The following is a 20588-nucleotide window of genomic DNA, read 5'->3' as shown; positions in this document are numbered from 1 at the left end:
GACGTACGCCATCGAGTTCCTGGAAGCACAGGCTTGCACTGGAGCCATCATTGATCCAATCACTGGTGAAAGCTACAGTGCTTTAGAAGCTGTTGAAAAAGGCATCGTCAGTAGAGATTTGAGGGACAAAATAACAGAGGCTGACAAAGCAGTCAGTGGTTACCCACATGGTGGTAAAATACTTTCTGTGTTTCAAGCTATGGAGGAGAGAATTGTAGATCGACACAGAGGGAAGGGGATTCTTGAAGCGCAGATTGCTACCGGAGGACTGATTCACCCGTTAGTCGGCATGAGAGTTCCTCTGGAGTGTGCCATTGAGCAAGGCCTCATAAACCAAGCCACTCTTCAGACTCTTTTCGATCCTGTCAGTAACCCAAAGAGCTTCCATAATCCAGAAACCGGGCAGAGAGCGTACTATAACGAACTTCTGAAAAGATGTGTCTATGATATAAGTGGTGGCGTTTACCTTCTCCCCTTTGGAGAACACCCCAGCTTTACCCCAGCCAGCAGCAGCAGAGTCTCAGTGATTAACAGTACTACTGGAACAGAGATGTCGACATATGAGGCGTACAAAGCCAGGCTGATAGACCTGAGAACCTACCTATTCCTCTCTCAACAGGAGAGCGAGTGGCAGGAAACAACCTTTGTGGACTCGGGAGGGAAAACGTTGCACATTTTGACCGACCACAAGAGCGGGCGCCAGTTTTGCATTGAAAACGCTCTGAATATGAAGATCCTTCAAATGAGCGAACTCCAAAGCTACCGTAATGGTCAGCTGAGCATCTGGGAGCTTGCAGATCTTCTGATTTCCCGAAATCTTGCGAGCAAAGTGCCAGACAGCCCTGTTGCAGGACTCTGGGTTGTAGCTTTGAAGAAAAGGCTTCCAATATTCAAGGGAGTTCAGCAGAACCTTGTGGACAGACTCACTGCAATGAAGCTTCTGGAAGCTCAAGCCTGCACTGGAGGCATCTGTGACCCAGCATCCGGAGATAGGGTGCAGATCTCAGAGGCGCTTCGCCGAGGACTCTTAGATGATAGTTTCGCTCGACAGCTGCAGCAGTACGAGCCAGCCTACTACGGTGTCATTCACCCTCAGACCGGAAGGACGTTGACCGTGGCTCAGGCCATGCGCGAAAACCTGTTCCCTAAAGACGTGGGACTCCGCTGTCTTGAGTATCAGCTCGCAACGGGGGGCCTGATAGACCCAGAGAGCCACAGCCGACTCTCAATGGAGGAAGCTGTGCAGAACTGCCTCATCGATAAAGCAACAGCTGCACAGGTGAAAGATGACCACTCCCCTGTCAGAAACATCACCTGCCCGAAGACAAAGCGAAAAATTTCTTATAAAGAAGCTCTGGAAAAAAGTGTCCATGACAGTCATACTGGGCTCCTGTTGCTTGATGCCACAAAACCCCATAATACTGGAGCGACATCATCTTTCCAGTACATCTGGACCTATCGACATTTCTGAAATGGTTTGAGAACATGAGAAATATGTTCATGAAAGCTGAATTGAATAGTTCAGCTAAAATATACTAAAACCACTTAATCCCATCCCTTCATTCTCAGTTACATTCGTATTTTTATCAGAGGTGTTTCTTTATTACAGACAGTGGGCAGTATAATTAATGCAACAGGGTTTTTTATTACTGAAATACTTCTTTGTAAGTTTATTTTTTTATTATTAATATGTGTATATGTCACACTACTCAAACTGTTAATGTGTTTTCCTTTATTATGAATGTACATGTGTATAAACATATCTATGAGTTTTTTTTCTATTTCTATTTCACAACACATTACATAAACTCACAGAACTATAATTATAATTCCATTATATTGCACTCTTCAAAAAATCAAGCAAAATGGCATGGAGGTATACATACCCTGTGACTCCTGTTAGACATCTTAATGCAGCGTCAGCTGGTTTGTATTTTTTGGTCTGCTAATTTTTTTTAAATTGACTCCACCACAATGTTTTTGTTTCTGTGAAATTCAGAAATCTGTTGAGGACGAGAAGAAAGTTCATACCAATAAAGTTAACAAGTTATTAAACTGGATGTCCAGTACGAACCAGAACAAAGATGGGCAGGCTTTGACTGATGATAAAGCTGACACAGAGAACTCTAATAAGCATCAGGTAAACAATTCTGTTTTGCTCAGTTATTTTTAATGTACTAATTGTATTTTTTAAGTATTTACAGGTCCTCCAGTGATCTTGACACTAACTTCAAACAAGAAGAACAGAGAACTTTTTAACATGTTGAAATTACTTTTAAATATGTGTGTACAATGTGTGAAATAAAGACATTTGTGTATAATTTATGCATTTTCTTTATATTTTTATTTGTTGATAGTTTCTGTACTCTGTATTTTATCGCCTTGCTGGTACAGTTTTATATATTATCAGTTCCTCTTCAAGCTGAAGAGAAAAGGCATGTGCATGTACAAGAAATTCATTGAAAGTTTCACAAGCACAAATCAGACTCACAGACTCATATAGCACATACGCTATATACGATGAAGCAGAGAGCTCGCTCTAAAAGCCCTTTATATTTAAATACAGTTATTCAAAATAGCTTTCCTAAACACTGTTACAAATTGTGTTCTTGTATTGATTCTAATAACATTTTGCTTACATAAAAAAACATTCATTACAATAATGAATAATGAGTATTATATGGTGCTTGTAACAGTCATATATAATGAGGAGAATTTCATATATACATATACTATATATACACTATATATACATATATATCATATGTTTTCTGTGCTTTATAATTGCTATTAAAAATAAAATATAATTGGATACAGCTGGATAAAAGCTGATTAATAATAAAGGTTGTGTGTCAGGTTGTAGGTTTATATCAATTAAATAAATTTAGTACTGCTAATCTAGTACTATATTATAGTGTTTTACATTTATTAAAAAAGATACAAGAGCTTAGAGAGACTGGTCATAAACAAAATAAATAAATATTAGACCTTACTGAAGGTTTTAACAGTATAAACATAAAAACAGTAGTATAAACTACAAAAACATGCTTCTAAAAAAAACATGCTGGTGTAGCCCAAGACTAGGCTTAACCCCTGTCTAGAAAACTGCCAAGTATGTTTTTTGTAATTTTTGTAAAACCTTTTATTTTGATAACTAAGTAAAAATAGCTCATTCATTTGAATGAGCCAAAAAAGTTGAGTTATTTAGCATATTTAAGCATTTTTATATTCCAATTCCAATGTCTGATTATTCACTATTATAACTATTAAAAATTGACTGTGGACTGATCAAATATCTGCCCCTATCTATTATCAATATAACGTCAGTTTAAAGTGTTTCTGGTGTTATACAGCTCTGGAAAAAAAGAGGAGACTACCTAAAAATGATAAGTTTCTTTTTTTATATATATAAAATCTTCTTGAATATGATCAAGAGGAAGATGGATGATCGCAAGCCATCAAACCAAGCTAAACTGCTTGAATTTCTGCACCAGGAGGTGCATAACATTATTAAAAAGCAGTGTGTAAGAATGGTGGAGGAGAACATGCCAAGATGCATAAAAACTGTGATTAATAACCAGAGTTATTCCACCAAATATTGATTTCTTAACTATTAAAACTTTATGAATATGAAATTTTTTATTTGCATTTTTGAGGACTGAAAGCTCTGGATCTTTTTTTTGTTTTTTTCAGCCATTTTTTTTCTAATTTTCTGCAAATAAATTTTTATTTGGAATTTGGGAGAAACGTTGTCCATAGTTTATAGAATAAAACAACCATGTTCGTTTTACTCAAACATATACCTATAAATAGCAAAATCAGAGAAACTAATTCAGAAACTGAACTCTTATTTTCTTTCCAGAGCTGTATGTATTTAGCCCAATCAAAAAGATCATTGAAACAGGCCTAATTAAGACCATAAACCTATTTCTCAAAACCACAATTTCTGCATAGACTTGAACCTGTGTAACCTTTTCTCAATTATTTTTATTTATTGTTTATTACAATATGTTGTTCATTTCATTTTAATATTTCATTTTAATATTTCATTTCAATATTTAGTCTTATCTAGTATAACTTTTTCCACTTTAGATTCCAATGGAAGAAAGACAGTCAAAGAAAGAAGAAATTGCAGAAGCGCTGCAGAGCACTCAGCTGATGTTAACCAAGCACAGCGACAAGTATGATATATTCTTTTCTTTTGTACTCTGTGCGATTGTGAAGTGATTTTGTCTATCATTCCTCGTCTGTAAATGGTGCCGTTGTCTGTGACATGCTGATAATAGTGTTTATTGTATGATTAGGATGACTGAGGAGGAAAAGCATGAAATGAAGGAGCAGCTGAAGTCTCTACACCAGGCCTACAGTGAGCTCTCTCAGCAGACTGAAGACCAGACTCCCACAGCTGAACAGGTGTGGTGGATATTCCCCTACAGTAGCAAACATGCACACGTTCTCAACTGCATGGCTAACCTCAGCATATGCAGCATGGTACTGTACTTCGAAAGCCACGTTCACACTAACCGTTCACATTCTGTCCATGCAGGTTTAAAATGTTTCCTCTGATGATCTGAAAACTCAGACTAGTGGTACATGATGAACTGAGTGTGCTGTAAACATTGCATAGCATGAGTGTGTTTAATGTTGCTCAGCCTTATTCATTCTGATTTCACAGCAATCCAATCCCCCGGAACTTTTCCCTTTCTCTATAGGATTAAAAGACACTGCAGTAATGCTCAATGTGTTGTCTCTAACCAACTTTGTTGTTGTGCAAAATACTGAAAGTTGTGTTCACAGATGCATGACAGCTTTTAATTCCACTCTTCTTGCTGTTGAAATTCTGGCTTGCATTCTTGAAAATGAACTATTACAGTCTGTACACTTGTTTCATCTGTAAGTATGTGTTTATTATTACTTTAAGGATGTATTAAAGCTGTAAGCTGTATGAGTTTTACTGTTAATAGATCTTTTATTAATAAAAGACATTTTCATGATTTTCATTTCATTCAATTCATTAATTTTCATTATATTACAGGAGTTCCAGGTCATTGAAGGCATTCTAGATGTAAGAAGCAGAGCCATCCTGTCCGTTTGCCGCTCAGTTCAAAATGGTCTTGTTGACCACTGCACAGGGCTCAGTCTCTTGGAGGCTCAGCTTATAACATCAGAACTGATTTTACCTGAATTCCGCATGTGTCTGGACTTGGAGGATGCACTGAAGCACAATCTCGTGGATAAACCCACATATGAACAGCTGCACGACTTGAATGAAGCCAATAAATGCCTTCAGATGCCACCTTACGCCTCTGAACCCCTGCCAGTGGTGGCAGCAGTGAACGACATGGTCATTTCAGAGCATCTAGCCATAAAGATCATTGAGATCCAGCTCGCCACTGGTGGCTTGCGACTGACGTATACTGGAGATTGCTTGAGTCTACAGAGGGCCTTTCAGTTTGGCCTGATTCCCCACGCTCTGTATATTCAGATACTGCAAAGACAAAACACCTGGAAGGATTTGATTGATCCCAACTCAGCTGAAAAGGTCTCTCTAATCCAGCTCATGCAGAGGAGCATTGTGCATGAGGAGACAGGGCTCCGGCTGCTGCCAGTGAAGTCTAGGAAAGATGGCACTATATCTCTGACGTCTGGGAGAGAAGTCAGCATTCTCAGAGCCATGCACGAAGGTCTAATAGATCGCGAGACCATGCTCAGGCTGCTGAGTGCGCAGCTGTTTGCAGGGGGCATAGTTGACACTACAAGCAACTGTAAGTTCACGGTTGAAGAGGCGCTGTCTATGGGGCTTATTGATCAGGACACTGCCAGTGGAATTCTGAGCCTCCAAGCCAAAAACGGTGGCATCGTCAACCCACATAACGGGTCCAGAGTGACAGTTGATGAAGCTGTGCAGTGTGACTTGATGAGTTCCAGGAGTGCCCTGTTAGTTCTGGAGAAGCAGAGGTGTTTCATGGGCCTCCTGTGGCCTCACTCTGGAGAAATCCTCACCGTCTCAACATCTCTACAGCATGAAATCATCACTGACAAACTGGCATCTGAGCTGCTCTGCCATCGCCATAAGATAGCAGCACTTTACATACCAGAAAACTCAGAGGTCATAGATATTGACTCTGCTGCTCAGGATGGACTGATCGACACTTACACAAAAGATTTGCTGAAAACGTTAAAGATACCCGACACGTTCCCCAGTGTAGAAGATTTTAATGACAGGTTTTCCACTTGGCTGGTAATGCGTGAGATTCAACTTGCAGGCTTTCAGAGATCCAAGGATGAAATGGAAATCGATCAAAGCTGCATTAATGCCCCATCTTTTTCCGAGTCAAATCAGTTATTTATCTCGTATCTAATGATGAACAGCTACATGGACCCAAAATCAGGTCAGAGGCTTTTGGTTTTTGATAGGCAGTTAAATAAAATGGCTAAAGTGCTGCTAGAAATGTCAGGAGAAGAAGACATGGAAACAGACGATTCTTCACGTCTGGATGAGAACATTACTGAAAATGTGCGTGAATTTCAGTTGGCGCACACTGATGATTTACAAATCACACAAACTGAGAAGTCCTGTGTAAGAATTCCAAATAAAAACGATACAGAGGTCTCAGAAGGGGCTGCTGGTGGAAAGGAAGTTTGCCTAATATCTTCAAAAACAATTGGAACTGGCAACGGTCATTCAGACATCTCAGATTCAACAGACATTTTTGGCAGTTCAGTGAGTGCTGCAGTGGGAACTACGCTTTCTGATGAGTTCCCTAAGCATCACACATTTGGCGCTGTAAACACAGTAACGCCACATTCTAGTGGAATGCAGATTTCACATTCAGATCTGCAGGAGTCGTCTCTGGATGTGTACTTTCCTCAGGATGGGCATGAGTTTCACAATACACACACCAGTCATTTGGTATACCTTCATATTGATAAACCTCCCAAGGAAATTTCTCTAGAGAATACTGATGAAAAAACTGTTAGGTCTGACTGGTTCACCTCAGTTTCAGGAGAAAAGTTAAACACACCCTCAGACAACAGTTCACACAGGTCTTCAGTTACGCACATTACACCAAATCCGAGTGCCCCAGAGGGAGCAACACTCTTAGAGTCATTCTTTCAGGACCACACAGGTGATGTCACTACATTAGATCAGCCTTCTATAGGAATATCAGATTCAACTTTATATATGCTTGATTCATCTCTGGAGGAGGACATCTCCCATGATAAGAATGATCTTCACAGTGCTCACACTAGTGATTCTGAAATGGTGCATATGAATACGCCCCTGGCAAGAACTCCAGAGTTAATCTGTATAGAGAATGCTGATGGAAATGAAGATAGTGTGTTATCTTTAACCAGTAGATCTGCCAGGCTCACCTCAGATTCAGGAGAAATGTTGAACACACTCTCAGACAACAGCTCCTCACACAAAGCTTTAGATACACATGTAATAACACATCAGAGTGATCCAGAGAGAACTACATCTCCTGAGCCATTCTATCAGGACCACACAGATGATGTCACTGCATCAGTTCAACCTCCTATAGGGATATCGATTTCACATTTAGATTTGAATGATTCATCTCTGGATGAGGACATCCTTCAGGACGTGCATGAGCTTCACAGTGCACACTCTAGTCATTTGGAAGTCATGCATATTGATAATCACTTAGAAAGCATTCCAGAAGAGAGTGGTTTAGAGATCTCTATAGAAGGTTCTGATAGAATTGAAGATCCTGTGAAAGCTTTAACTGTTGGGTTTGACAAGCTGGTCTCAGGTTCAGGAGAAATGTTTAACGCTTCCATAATCAACAGTTCATACAAAGCTTTAGGTACAGATACTCAATCTAGTCAAAGTACCACTGAGGACACTATGTTTTCAGATGAATACTCTAAATTCTACACAAATGGTGCTGCCAGTACATTAACTTCACAGTCAGATTTACATGAATCCTGTCTGGATGACGACATCCCTCAGGATGAAAATGGGTTTCACCTTAAACCCACTAGTGAATCTGACATCAATAGCATTGATAAAAAATCTGCAAGAACTTTAGAAGAGAATGATTTAGAGATCTCAATCAAAGGTGCTGAAGAAAATGAAGAGGGCATAACAAGTCAAATGGATCCAGAGGAAATGAAAAACTTGAAAGATTTCCTTCAGTATCAAACAAATAGTACTTCTAACTCAGCTCAGATTTCTGAAAGAATGAAGGTTTCATATGAAAATGGAACAAATGTTTCATCTCTGGATGAGAACATTCCTCAGAATGTGAAAGAGTTTCACAAGACACAAGCCAGTGATTTGGGTGACCTGCATATTCATGAGTCTCTAGCAGGAATTCCAGAAGAGAGTAGTTTAGAGATCTCTAAAGAAGGTGCTGATAAAAAGGAGGATTGTGGGAAACATTTAACTACTGGATCTGACAGCATGACCTCAGCATGGTCAAGAGAAAACCTTTACACCTCCTCACATAACTGTCATGTCCCTGAGGAAACTACACTTTCAGATGCATCCTCTAAACAACACACCACGTCTCCTATAGAAATGCATGACCATGAGTTTTACATTGCCTACTCTGGCAGTTTGGAAGTCATGCATATGGCTGAGTCTCTACCCGTAATTCCAGAAGAGAGTGGTTTAGACAGCTCTGTAGAGGGTTCAGATGGAAAAGAAGATTGTAATAACTGTTTAATGATTTCTGGGTGTGAAAATCTAACCTCAGGCTCAAGTGAAAACATTTACCATTCTTCACATAATTGTTCTTCTTCTAAACTTAAAACGGAAGATTGTGCCCCTGAGGAATCTACACAATTCGATTCATCATCTAAACAAAATACCAATGATGCTGTCAATACTTTAAATCAGTCTCATATAGAAATGCAGATTTCACAGTCTGATTCCAGTCATGATTCATCTCTGGATAAGAGCAATGCGGATGATGATGACGAGTTTACCACTGAGGACACTACATTTTCAGATGAATTCTCTAAATTCTACACAACTGGTGCTGCCACTACATTAGTTTCACAGTCAGATTTACATGAATCCTCTCTGATTTCTGGGTGTGAAAATCTAACCTCAAGCTCAAGTGAAAACATTTACCATTCTTCACATAATTGTTGTTCTTCTAAACTTAAACCGGATAATTGTACACCTGAGGATTCTGCACAGTTAGATACATCATCTAAACGAAATACCAATGATGCTGTCAAGCCTCCTATAGAAATGCAGATTTCACAGTCTGATTCCAGTCATGATTCATCTCTGGATAAGAACAATGCCGATGATGACGAAGAGTTTCATGTTGTACACGCTGGCGATTTGGAAATCATGCATATCGCTGAGCCCCTACCAGTTATTCCAGAGGAGAGTGGTTTAGGGACCTCTGTAGAGTGTTCTGATTCTGATGGACATAGGGATTGTGTTCATTTAACCTCTGGGCCTGGCAACCTAATCTTATGTTCAGTAGAAATGTTGAGCAGTTCTTCAGACAAGGGTTTAACTACAAATATAAAAACAGACCAAAAGGCACCAGAGGAAAACACTAATTCAGAGGCATCCATAACATTAGCTCCACCTTCTGCTTGCATACAGACGTCACCGACATTCGATTCTGAAACAACTATTGAAACAACATTAAAGGAAGGCCCTACAGACTCTTCTGTACTTCTCATGGAAGTAGATAAAAACGGAAAGACGACCTCTGAACACCCTCAGTCTGAAGGTGTGTGGGATGACAAGCTTGAGCGAGCCTATGCCATTCATCTTCTGAGAGCCCAAGTAGAAGAAGGGGGTGTTTTGGATGTCACATCTGGAAAGCATTATGACCTAAACGCTGCTGTTGATAAGGGCCTTATTGATCCAGAGACTGTGTTAGAGGTACTTGCACTGCAGCTTCAGCAGAAAGATGTCATAGGAAACGAGGCGGTCACAGTGTCAGTGCTGAAACAAGCTCTGGCGCAAGGCTATGTATCATCCAAGGTAGCAAAGCAGATTATGGAGCAGCAGAACCTAGAGGGAGACTCAGCTTTTGAAAGGACTTTGATTACTGAAGACACTGTATTTGATTCCAGTATTGTCCTTGATTCAGAGGCAGTTCAGAAGGCTATCACTGATTCAGAGGGAATTAGCACCTCCAGTGTGTCTGGTCCTGGCCTGGGCATTCTGGAAGAAGAGGTAGCTGAGAAATTTGTACAGCAAGAGTCTCTCGAAATTGTAGCAACGCATGCAGTTGACCTTACTGATCAGCGGTTCAGTCAAGAATCACAAAGAGCTGAAAATGCTGTGGAACCCCCTGCTCAACCAACGAACACAACCCAAATGACCAGTAGTCTAGACTCATCACACTCTTTGAAAATTGTCAGCCATACACCTTCTAATGTGATTCCAGGGACTGAAAATTTACTTGACCACAAGAAAATTTCACAGGATCCCAAGAATTCAGGTTTAGAAGCTGCTTCGGAAACCAAATTGGAGCAAGACAGAGGTTCTACAGAAAACGAGATTGAGAAAAATGGAATGTCTTATAGTGTTGCCACTAATGCTTTGCCAGAAGTTTCTTTAGCCAAGGTAGAGAACATGGCACATTGTGAGGAAGCAGTAAACCAGATGGTGAGCCCAGTTCCGAGTGACTCGGGTGTATCCTGCTCATCCCAAAGCGATGTTTGCACAGATGAAAGGAAATTGGACACTTTACTGAGCCTGGTTCAGTTGCAGGAGAAAACTGAAGGTGCTCTCACCACTGATGGATCTTCTTTACAGTCAGAGGTTGAAGATGTATCCTTCAATACAGTGAAGGATTGTAAGCCATTTTCCTCACCAACTTATGTCACACTCCCAGTGACTCCAGAACATAGAGCTCCGGAGAGTCAAGCTGACCTGCATCAGGAATGGAATATACTGTCTCAACCTATGGATTCTTTTGAAGCCAGCCAAAGTAGCATGGACCAGAAAGGCTCTGATCAATGCACTACTACTGAGAATAGCAGGAAGGAAGAACCTGAAAGACCTGAGGATGATTTTAAGTCCAGTTATGTTGGACCTTGTATCGGCCAATTCACAATGGATGATTTTGACACCAACAATCAAGATGTCTGTGATGAAACACTTTCATTTATAGACCCATCACAAGCTGGCCCCAGAGATGGTACAAAAACTAGGACACCATCCTCAAAAGAGGTGCCAGATGTCAGTCTGGGTAATGCTAAAAATGGAGATGCCAGTAACACACAGCAGTTATTTGATGAGGTTGGTTTACCCAACTCTTCTTATTCCCAGGCCGAAGTTAATGCTGAGACAACTGCCATTGCCTCTAGACTGACTAATTCAGTGTCTAATGAAAATGTAGATTCAGCATTAGCCCCAGTTTACCATGTGGGAGAGCAGCCATCAGAATCTGCTGGACTACAGCCTGTTAACATGTTACCAAATCCACCCAACAAAGCCCTGCTTAATGTTCCTGTAACCCCAGACCCAGACAGTGTTAAACAACCACACAGCAGCCAAGATTTGTGTGCTAATACATGGGATTTGAGGGAAATTCCTCCAGCAATAAATCCCAACAGTGATGTCAACACGTTCAGTGAAGTGCCTGAGACTGAGAAGGGAGAGGATAATATAAATGAGATTCAGAGAACAGACCAAGCCATTAACAGCAGCGGTAAAGTCCTTCAGGATATCTCACTGTCTCTACATGAAAGCAGTGTTCCTCAAGGCTTTCCTGAAAGCACTGGTCCAGATCTGCTCCGCCATGTGCAACAGCATGAGAGAACGAACACAGAGAGCTGTCTGCCCACAGAGAGCAGTCCGAGTCAGGATCAGACACCTCCATCCCATACTGAGCTAACACAGGCACAGCTCTTGGAGGTGATTCAAGGGATTTCTTCATGCAAAGACCCAGAAATGCTGAAAGACATTTTAGGGAACCTAAGTTGTCTTCTGGAAAGTACGTCTCATGGAGATGAATGCTCACCTATAGAAAGCACAGAGACAGAGGCCATACCTGCTACTACTGTAGACTGTAAAGATGTCTTTCCTCAGCTGCCCTCTGAGACGGGTGCCTCAGCCACAGTGGAAGTGGAGGAGGCCAAAGTCAGGCCCAGAGTGAGTCATATTTCAGTACAAATTTATGAATGGACTTAAGTTCTGTATGTTAGTTTTAATCGTTGTAGTCATAACATATTATGAGTAACTAAGAGCAAATAAACAATAAAATAAATTTCCTCTTTTGACTGTTTTGCAGATGTATTCCACTCAGCATTATTTGGAGTGCACTGGCAAACTTCAGGACCATTATGATGCTCTTGAGGATATCAGAAATGATTTGTTGACTGAGGGGCCTTTCACTACAGACATAGAAGCTTTACACTGCCAGCTGGAAGACATGCAGGTTTGTGCTTTGTTGCAGTGTTGTAGTTCTTGAAGAATCAAACACTTAAATACTATTTTCTTTAAACTATTTAACCTGCTTTTTGCCTTGGAAAAATTTCCATCTGTCTCCATTCTTTTTTTCAATTCAATTCTTTTCTTTTCCCCTCTGTTCTGACTAATCTCACACATTCTGTTTCTAGTCTTTGGAAGCACAGCTTGCAACTTTTCCTGCCATTTTAACCTCAGATTTGTGGATAGCTGAACAACTTCTAAACTCTGCTGATGAACTCACCCACACACAAATCTACCAAGACCTGGCTGCAGTCTTTGTAGATTTGCAAAACTTATTCACAGATGTTTGCCAGTTGTCAGCTGAAAGAAGTAATGCAATTCTCCAAGCCATTGACAAAGCAAAGGTCAGTGTCTAACTGTGTGTAGTGATAAACTAGACTGTGGAAGAAACACTTGCATAGTTCTAAACAACTGAAGGATTGACATGACTAACTAAAATGAACTAAAAGTTGATCAGTTGTTAACTGGTAACGTTGTGTAAATGTGTTTCAGACAAATCTGGAGACCACATACCAGGATCTTCTCAGCTCCCTTAATAAACTGTCGTCTAGTATTCAAGATTATGATGAGATGATAAGTAAACTTGACATCATGAACACTGACGACCTGGAAACAATTAAATACAGGATTCAGCAAAATAAGGTACCAGATTTCAAATCCCTCTGATTTATCTGTTAAAGCTTTTTTCTGCAGTTCAACAATATCTGATCCTTTAATATTTTAATCCTTTTGCATTTGAAGATTTTTTATTTTTATTTTGTCTCATTCAGGACCTGGAGAAGAACCTGTCTGGGACTCGGCAGCATCTGGAGGACACGGCTTTTGATGTCCAGCACTTTGTATCCGAGCATGCACAGTTTCTGAATCCATCTCAAAACAGGCAGCTGCTAAAATCCCTCAGTTCCACTCAAAGGGCCTTTAAAGAATTAATGGACCGAGTGTTCACTCAGAGGCACACGCTGGACCTCCACTTAGAGATCCGAGAAGATGAGAGTCGGCAGCAGGTCTGGATGACTCTGCGTCCTGCTGGGTTTTAATGAAAATGTGATATTGTGTTCACCTATTTTGCAGTGTTGACTTGATGCACTTGATGAACTTGTGTCTGAATATTTTGCTATTTAATGGAATGTTTTTGACCAGATTCTTTTGCGGTTTCCTTTTAGCATGAAATGGCGTGAATTATCTTACATCAGATTCTAATAAGTAGAGTAGAAATGTGTGTAAAATTTTCTTTTAACAACACAAAGCTGAAACAAAGAAGCCACTGCTTGATCACTGCCTAAAATAACATTTACCTTTTCTAGGCTCCAAGAAATCACTGAACTCTCTTCAGAGGATCCAAGCTGTATACTGTGTGTCTCTTATGAAATGCTTTCCAACAAGTCAGCACTAACACAGCTTCTACATGTCCTCCTCCATCTTTGGCACTTTGACCCAAACAAAATCTTAATCTTCTGAATGGCTAGCATGTTTACAGCATACTCAGTTGCACCCTTTGTCCTTGTGTGATCATCTTTGTGTGAAAGGATGTTCAGTAAAATGATTCCCTGTAGAGTATCTTCTTTTTAAAACTCTGTGTGGCTTGTTCTTTCCGCTAGACTGCTGTGGAGAAGCAGAAGGAGTTCGTAGCCAAGCTTCAGGAGATGTGTGACGACCTAACGCAGACCGAGAACCGTCTCATTGGCCACCAGCAACAAGCTGGCAGTGCAAAGAGCGTGGGAGACCTGCAGCAGTACCAGCAGGAGCACCAGGTGAATGCATGCAGTGTGCCTGCATTAGTATCTTTCACTGAAAAGTATATTTTGTTTTATTAGTAAATCACAGAATGTAATAAAACACGGTCTGCTTCTTTTCGCTAACCAGGCCTTGCAGAAAGACATCCAGGGTAACGCGAGTGCCTTAAATGAAGTCATCAGCTGCACAAAGAAGTTCCTGGATGAGAATCGGAGCAAATTGACTCCAGAGCAGATTGCTGCTATTGAGCAGAAGTTGGAAGAGGCTAAGAGCAAGGCTAATATGCTTAACCAGATAGCAGAAGAGTCCAGGAAAGATCTGGAGAAAGTTGTGACTACTGCAATCAAACAGGAGACTGAAAAGGTTCAAATACTTTCTTCTTCTTTATAATTTTTTAAAGGATATGTTATATAAAGTAGAAGTGGACAGTATGGTGATATTTTATTATATCCTGATACATTTTGTTGTTGCGTCGATGTACATTTGAAGCATATTGAGAATTTCATCAGTGCTTAAAGAACTCTGACTTAACTGCACATTTTATTTAATTTAATTACACTGAGCATAATTATAATTTTAAGTTTAAATAGATAATTTGCAATATATTCTGAGTGAAAGTCACTGTACTCAGTATGGAAAAATATTGGAATAGTGTTTTTTAAGTAAATGTTTTTAATGCATTTTGTCTGCAGTAAATCACAATAAGTATTCTGTACTGTGATAATGTTTTTACATATTATGATATTAGAGCTGCGGTCCAATCTGAAGGGAGCTGCCTAGGTAGTCATTGCCTTCAAAGGCAGCTCCCTCGTTCGGCAGCATTTTCACCCATAAGGGATCTTATAAGGCAGCGCGTTCGGGACACGCTCTGGAGTCAGCATACGTCATCACGTCTAGCGCGCTGTGCCCGTGAGCTGTTTATAAATAACTAAAGTTAATGATCACTTACCTCGGGATAAATCAGTGGCAAAATGCAGCGGCAGCTATTTCTCTTTTACTCATCCAAATATTACATATATTTAAATATTCATGATTTACTTTAATTCTACACTTTTCCTCACTTAATTCTCAGAGTATGGTCAGTTTTATTTATGTATTTAATTTATTTTTGATTAGATGCTTCATAGAAATGCATGAGTAATGAAACCATAATATAATAAATATTTTGTATGAGCCATCAGAGCTAAATTATCAAACTAAGCTACGTTTCACACAATAGTATGGAAGCCCATTCCCGCCACCTAAAAAAAATAAATAATCCAGCAAAATGTTTTTTTTATTATTATTAAGTAAACTGCTATCTCAATATTTTGAGATACTAAGTCAATATTTTGAGATACTAAGTCAATATTTTGAGATACTAAGTCAATATTTTGAGATACTATCTCAATATTTTGAGATACTATCTCAATATTTTGAGATACTATCTCAATATTTTGAGATACTAAGTCAATATTTTGAGATACTAAGTCAATATTTTGAGATACTATCTCAATATTTTGAGATACTAGTAGGCTGTACAGAGACAGAAGCAGGTGAGACAAAGATGCAAAATGGATACCATCATTGAGGACTACTTCAGACGTGGATTCACAAATCATGAAATATTGGAACTTTTAGAGGAATCACACAATATCAAAATAAGCCTCCGGATCTTGGACGAGGCTGAAGTTAGCTTCTTATTCGCCAGTGTCTTATTCAGATTTCCGTTCCACCTTAAATGCTGGCTGAACATTCATGCGGCCGCCTGTAGATGTCGCATTTTAACAGTAAAAAACAGCATGTAAGCAAAGTGCTGTGCAAACGCTCTGAATAAAGGGGAGAACACAATGCGAGGGACAGAGTTTAACTCTGAGTGAAATATAATGTAAATAAAATTAAATATGAATTAAAACGTTATTGCTCTCACTTTTGGCCTAATTCCCAGGTCATTATCTACAGGTGGCCGCATGTATATTCAGCCAGCATTTAAGGTATCTCAAAATATTGACTTAGTATCTCAAAATATTGACTTAGTATCTCAAAATATTGAGATAGTATCTCAAAATATTGACTTAGTATCTCAAAATATTGACTTAGTATCTCAAAATATTGAGATAGTATCTCAAAATATTGACTTAGTATCTCAAAATATTGACTTAGTATCTCAAAATATTGAGATAGCAATTTACTTAATAATAATAAAAAAAAATTGCTGGAGTATTTTTTTTTTTTAGGTGGCGGGAATGGGCTTCCATACAATAGTACATTCATACACAGTCAGCTAATTTATCTTTACCTTTTAGTTGCATAAAACACATGATTACCCACTAGTTGAGATGTGATACTACAATAAGCATAGTGACTATAAAACACAGCAAGCAAAAATAATAATGTTAAGAGAGAAAACTTTATTACATTCAAAGAAAAAAATATATATTCATAAAGGGAGCTAACGCTGCCTCCAGCCGGTCTGACCAGCGTTCACCTTCCCCGGCCCACGTACATCCCTGTGGAAAAAATAAATCTGAATTAGTAACAGTGGTTTATGGAGAACACGCTCATAATTCCACTATTTACACAATTAATCACTCAGTTACAGGTAAATCTAGTTATTCCCTCTAACAATTAAACTGTTTACGCATTAAATCACTAAATTACAGGTTATTCTACACGTTTACACTATTTACACAGTAAATCACTTAGTTATACGTAACAGTGACTTAAAACAGTTAAAACTTTTTATACTGGACGGCCAGGGTATCTTTGTTTCCTAGCGGGGGTTTCCTCAGCGCTGCAGCCGCGTTTGGTACTCTGTAAGTCGGCTAGATGCGTGTTAGCTTACCCGGTAAATTAGCGCGATAAGCTAACGGTAGCTTCCGCCGGTCAGGTCTTACATTAAATGAAGTACAGGCGAAAACAACGATGGAAAACAACTTAAAACAGTCTAAAATATGCTAGTCTGATAAACCCACGCAGCGGTGAGTGGAAATACAGGCGGGAATTACTTACATTTGTTCAGAAACTCCGTGGCAGGCCGGCTCCGTCCGCCATGTTTTTAAATCTGAGCGCTGGAACTCTGAGCTGGTGAAATGCATCATGGGATTGCCTTCGCCGTGAAGGATACATCTCACGCTGCCTTCAGAATTGGGGTAAAATAAGGCAGCTGCCCAAGTAGGCAGCACATGCTACCTTCCGAATGGGACAGTCCTTTTCTCGGGAGCGCGCCTATGCTGCCTGCAAATGCTGCCTAGTTGGGCAGCTCCCTTCAGATTGGACCGCAGCTAATATTTTGGACATATTTTCTTGCCCTAATATCAAGTCAGTAATCAAAAAACAATGTGTAGGATTACAGGACAATGCTTAAGACAGATTTACTTATTCATGTGTATGTTTAGGTTGCAGCTGTGGAACAGCTTGAAGAGAGCAAAAACAAGATTGAGGGTCTTTTACACTGGATCTCCAACATCGGGACTGAAAAGGAGATGGGAGGATCACAGAAGGACTCGGTGGCTAAACAGAACGGAAACATAGAGACCCCAGCTAAAAGAGTGATGGGACCAGAAGACGATCCTAATGGAAATGAATTGAGCAGCACAGATGTTAGCCCTGAGTGGTCAGGTGAAGGTGAAGACAGCAAAGATCTGGATCTGGACCAGCAGTTAGAGAAGGTTAAGGTAAGCAGTTGATGTCTGTCTGATGAAGTGTACAGGAGATTTAAATCTAATTCTTGTTTGGCTGATTAAGAATATAGACCTCGGCTACTTGTACCAGTTAAAGATTAAATAGATAATGTAGGTTTCAGAAATTTGATTTTATAAATGAAATATAGATCTCTAAATCTCATGTCCTGTTGTCTCTGTACAGGCTCGTCACCAGAGCATCCTGTCTCAGCAGCAGGACCTGATTATTGCCACTCAGTCGGCTCAGGCTCTGCTGGACAAGCAGGCGGAGGTTCTGTCTCCTTCTGAAAAAGAGAAGCTGCAGAGAGACATTCAGGAGCTGAGGGGACGCTACGAGGCCTCTCTGACCCAGGCTGAGCAGCAGATGAAGCAGGTGCAGAACGTGCAGGAGGAGCTGCGTAAGTTTCAGAGCGACTGTGTCGAGTTTGAAGGTTGGCTGCAGCAGGCTCAGGAGCAGATGGAGGAGCTGGGAGCTCCTGCTGGTCAATTAGAGGTTCTGCAGGAGAACCTCCAGAGGCAGAAGAGCTTCTATGAGGACGTGATCTCCCACAAGGGAGACCTGCGTTTCATCACCATCTCAGGACAGAAGGTACTGGATGTGGCCTGTAGCCGAAAGGACTCTGGAGAGAAAGAGGCGCTGCCAGGAGTGGACACCTCGGGAACATGTGCTGCTGTAAAGGAGAAGCTGGACTCTGCTACTGCTCGTTACAAAGATCTGCACTCCCAGGTAGGAGTGCTTCCAGCAGTACCTGTACATTTAAACCGTATCAAGTCAAACCAGCCAAGACATGTTTAAAATCCAAAATTTGATTCATTATCTTGAATTTTGTCTTTTTTTTTTCTTTTCCTTGACTGAAAAGTTGAAAAAAAAAATGTATTCTAATCTGGCTGTTTAGGCAGATTAGAGTCATAATGTCGCAAATTGAATATTTATCAGATTTTAGTAACACAAATTAAAATAGCAAAAGTCGAATATGAAATTGTTTTAGTTTGTGTCACAAATGACATGAAAGATTGGATTTGGGCCACTTTTACCTGGAGTGCCCTAAAAAAAGTTGCCATAAAATGCTAAAAATGTATGTTGATTTAAATTAAACAGTTTAAATTGAAATTTGTCTTCAATCATTTTTGGGGCCTTTTCCCAGTCACACAGTTGTAAAATATAGGTTTTGTCCTGCGATTATTTTGTCATAAAGCACTCTTTATTTAACTAATGATGTAATCAGCTGTTATATAATTATCTGGTTAGCTAATAAGATGTTTTATTTTTAGCTTTTGAGATAAAAAAACAGTGTTTTTGTCATGCATGGCAAGAGATTCACTGTTCAATATACTACAATACGGCACAGTGCTGTACAGTCTTAACCAGCAGATGGCGACATTTCTATAGCAATGACTTAAAAAAAGCCTTTTTTAGGGCTACAGTAAAAGAGACCTGAAGTTACGCCTGTCACAGTAATTACATTACCGACTTATCGAACAATAAATGGACACTACCTCAATAATATTTTATAATTGTAATATCGTCTATAGTGTTTATTTAAATGTTTGTTCACATATATAACAGAGAACAGTATTTTAGCCAGTCATGCTGTAAAAAAAAACTTCAATAACTGCAACTTCATACACAGTGTGGACAGCAGGAGGTAAAGAAAGAAGTTTCCCAAATTTTGTTCTATTCAAAAGGGTACAAATGCTATACTCCTGTATAGTGTATAAAGTATACATGTCAGTGATTGAGATTTTGTGCTAGTGGGCTCCCCCTACAGTTGTAGAGTTTAATAAATGTTTCAGGCGGATTAGTTTTAGTTTTAGGATTAGTTAGACATATTCAGTCTCTTTCCAGCTTCTGCCAGAGTGTTTGTATGTTAGTTTGTAAAGAATGAACCAGTAGTCCTTGTAAGAACTGTTAGAACTAAAGGTCGGAAAGCAGGTCGCAGTTCTCGCGAGCGTTGGTCGCGGCCGCCTCGGAAAACTTACAGAGCCTGGTTTGAGCTCAGAGGAGCTCCGGCACAGACACGAGAGCACCGCTATTCCTCCTATTACACCTCAATGCAGCGCTGCAGTGAGTTTCAAGCTGTAATTTCATTTCTTTAAAAAGATAAAAAATCAAGGAAATCCTACCTAGTGCTGTTTTTAAATGGTCTTAAAATTACAATAATAATATTGTTTATCGCAATCATTTTTGAGATAATATATCATCCACAAAAAAATGATATCATGACAGGCCTACCAGAAGTTTTATTGAAGCCTCGGACAGTAATAAATATATGTTCATATATTTGTTTGTTAAAAAATGATAACTATTCATATGGCTTTGATTTTGAGAATGTTTCTAGTACTTTAACTAAATGTACTTTTGTTTTAGTGCAACCAGCTTGGCACCAACCTCAAAGACGTGGTTGACAAGTACAAGAAGTATGAAGATGCTGCTGGAGGTCTGTTGACGTGGCTGAATCAGTCTGAGGAGGAGGCGAGGAGACAGCAGTCTGAGCCCATCGCTGCAGATCCTCAGACTCTCCAGAGACAGCTGGAGGAGACCAAGGCATGAGACACCTTCACATACACGCTCTTCATCCTGCACAGCTACGTCATTTCAGACAAAACATATCCATCTAACACAGACATCAGCCACTGCAAAGAAGCTGTTCTCACAACTGCCTTTCAAAACTCGCTCCCACTGTGGCGCTCCAGAAGGGCTGCAGGTCATTACTCTGCCCACCAGTCTCTCCATATACAGTCTTTCC

At 39.8% G+C, this 20588-nt stretch overlaps 1 protein-coding gene and 1 long non-coding RNA gene across 5 annotated transcripts in view; one reads left to right on the top strand and one right to left on the bottom strand.

Annotated features, from left to right (window-relative positions):
• dst (dystonin) overlaps positions 1–20588 on the top strand; it is a 192119-nt gene that overhangs the window by 116680 nt on the left and 54851 nt on the right. For all 4 annotated transcript variants that reach the window (XM_049481090.1, XM_049481088.1, XM_049481087.1 and 1 more), the window contains 13 exons: positions 2000–2140; positions 4093–4181; positions 4305–4413; positions 5036–12106; positions 12246–12392; positions 12574–12789; positions 12938–13087; positions 13216–13449; positions 14044–14196; positions 14309–14542; positions 17557–17835; positions 18026–18568; positions 20210–20386. In XM_049481090.1, the coding sequence (XP_049337047.1) occupies positions 2000–2140; positions 4093–4181; positions 4305–4413; positions 5036–12106; positions 12246–12392; positions 12574–12789; positions 12938–13087; positions 13216–13449; positions 14044–14196; positions 14309–14542; positions 17557–17835; positions 18026–18568; positions 20210–20386 (9543 nt within the window). The remainder of the gene's footprint in view (positions 1–1999; positions 2141–4092; positions 4182–4304; positions 4414–5035; positions 12107–12245; positions 12393–12573; positions 12790–12937; positions 13088–13215; positions 13450–14043; positions 14197–14308; positions 14543–17556; positions 17836–18025; positions 18569–20209; positions 20387–20588) is intronic.
• On the bottom strand, positions 16550–17446 carry LOC111193930 (uncharacterized). The gene is made up of 2 exons (XR_002650811.2): positions 17171–17446; positions 16550–16668 (listed from the first exon to the last, which is right to left on the bottom strand). It is a non-coding gene; the product is annotated as an uncharacterized LOC111193930 (long non-coding RNA).

This window comes from Astyanax mexicanus, chromosome 7 (genome assembly GCF_023375975.1).
Source record: "Astyanax mexicanus isolate ESR-SI-001 chromosome 7, AstMex3_surface, whole genome shotgun sequence".
Classification (NCBI taxonomy): domain Eukaryota; kingdom Metazoa; phylum Chordata; class Actinopteri; order Characiformes; family Acestrorhamphidae; genus Astyanax; species Astyanax mexicanus.
The sequence above is the reverse complement of the archived record's forward strand: the minus strand, read 5'-3'. Positions and strand labels throughout refer to the sequence as shown.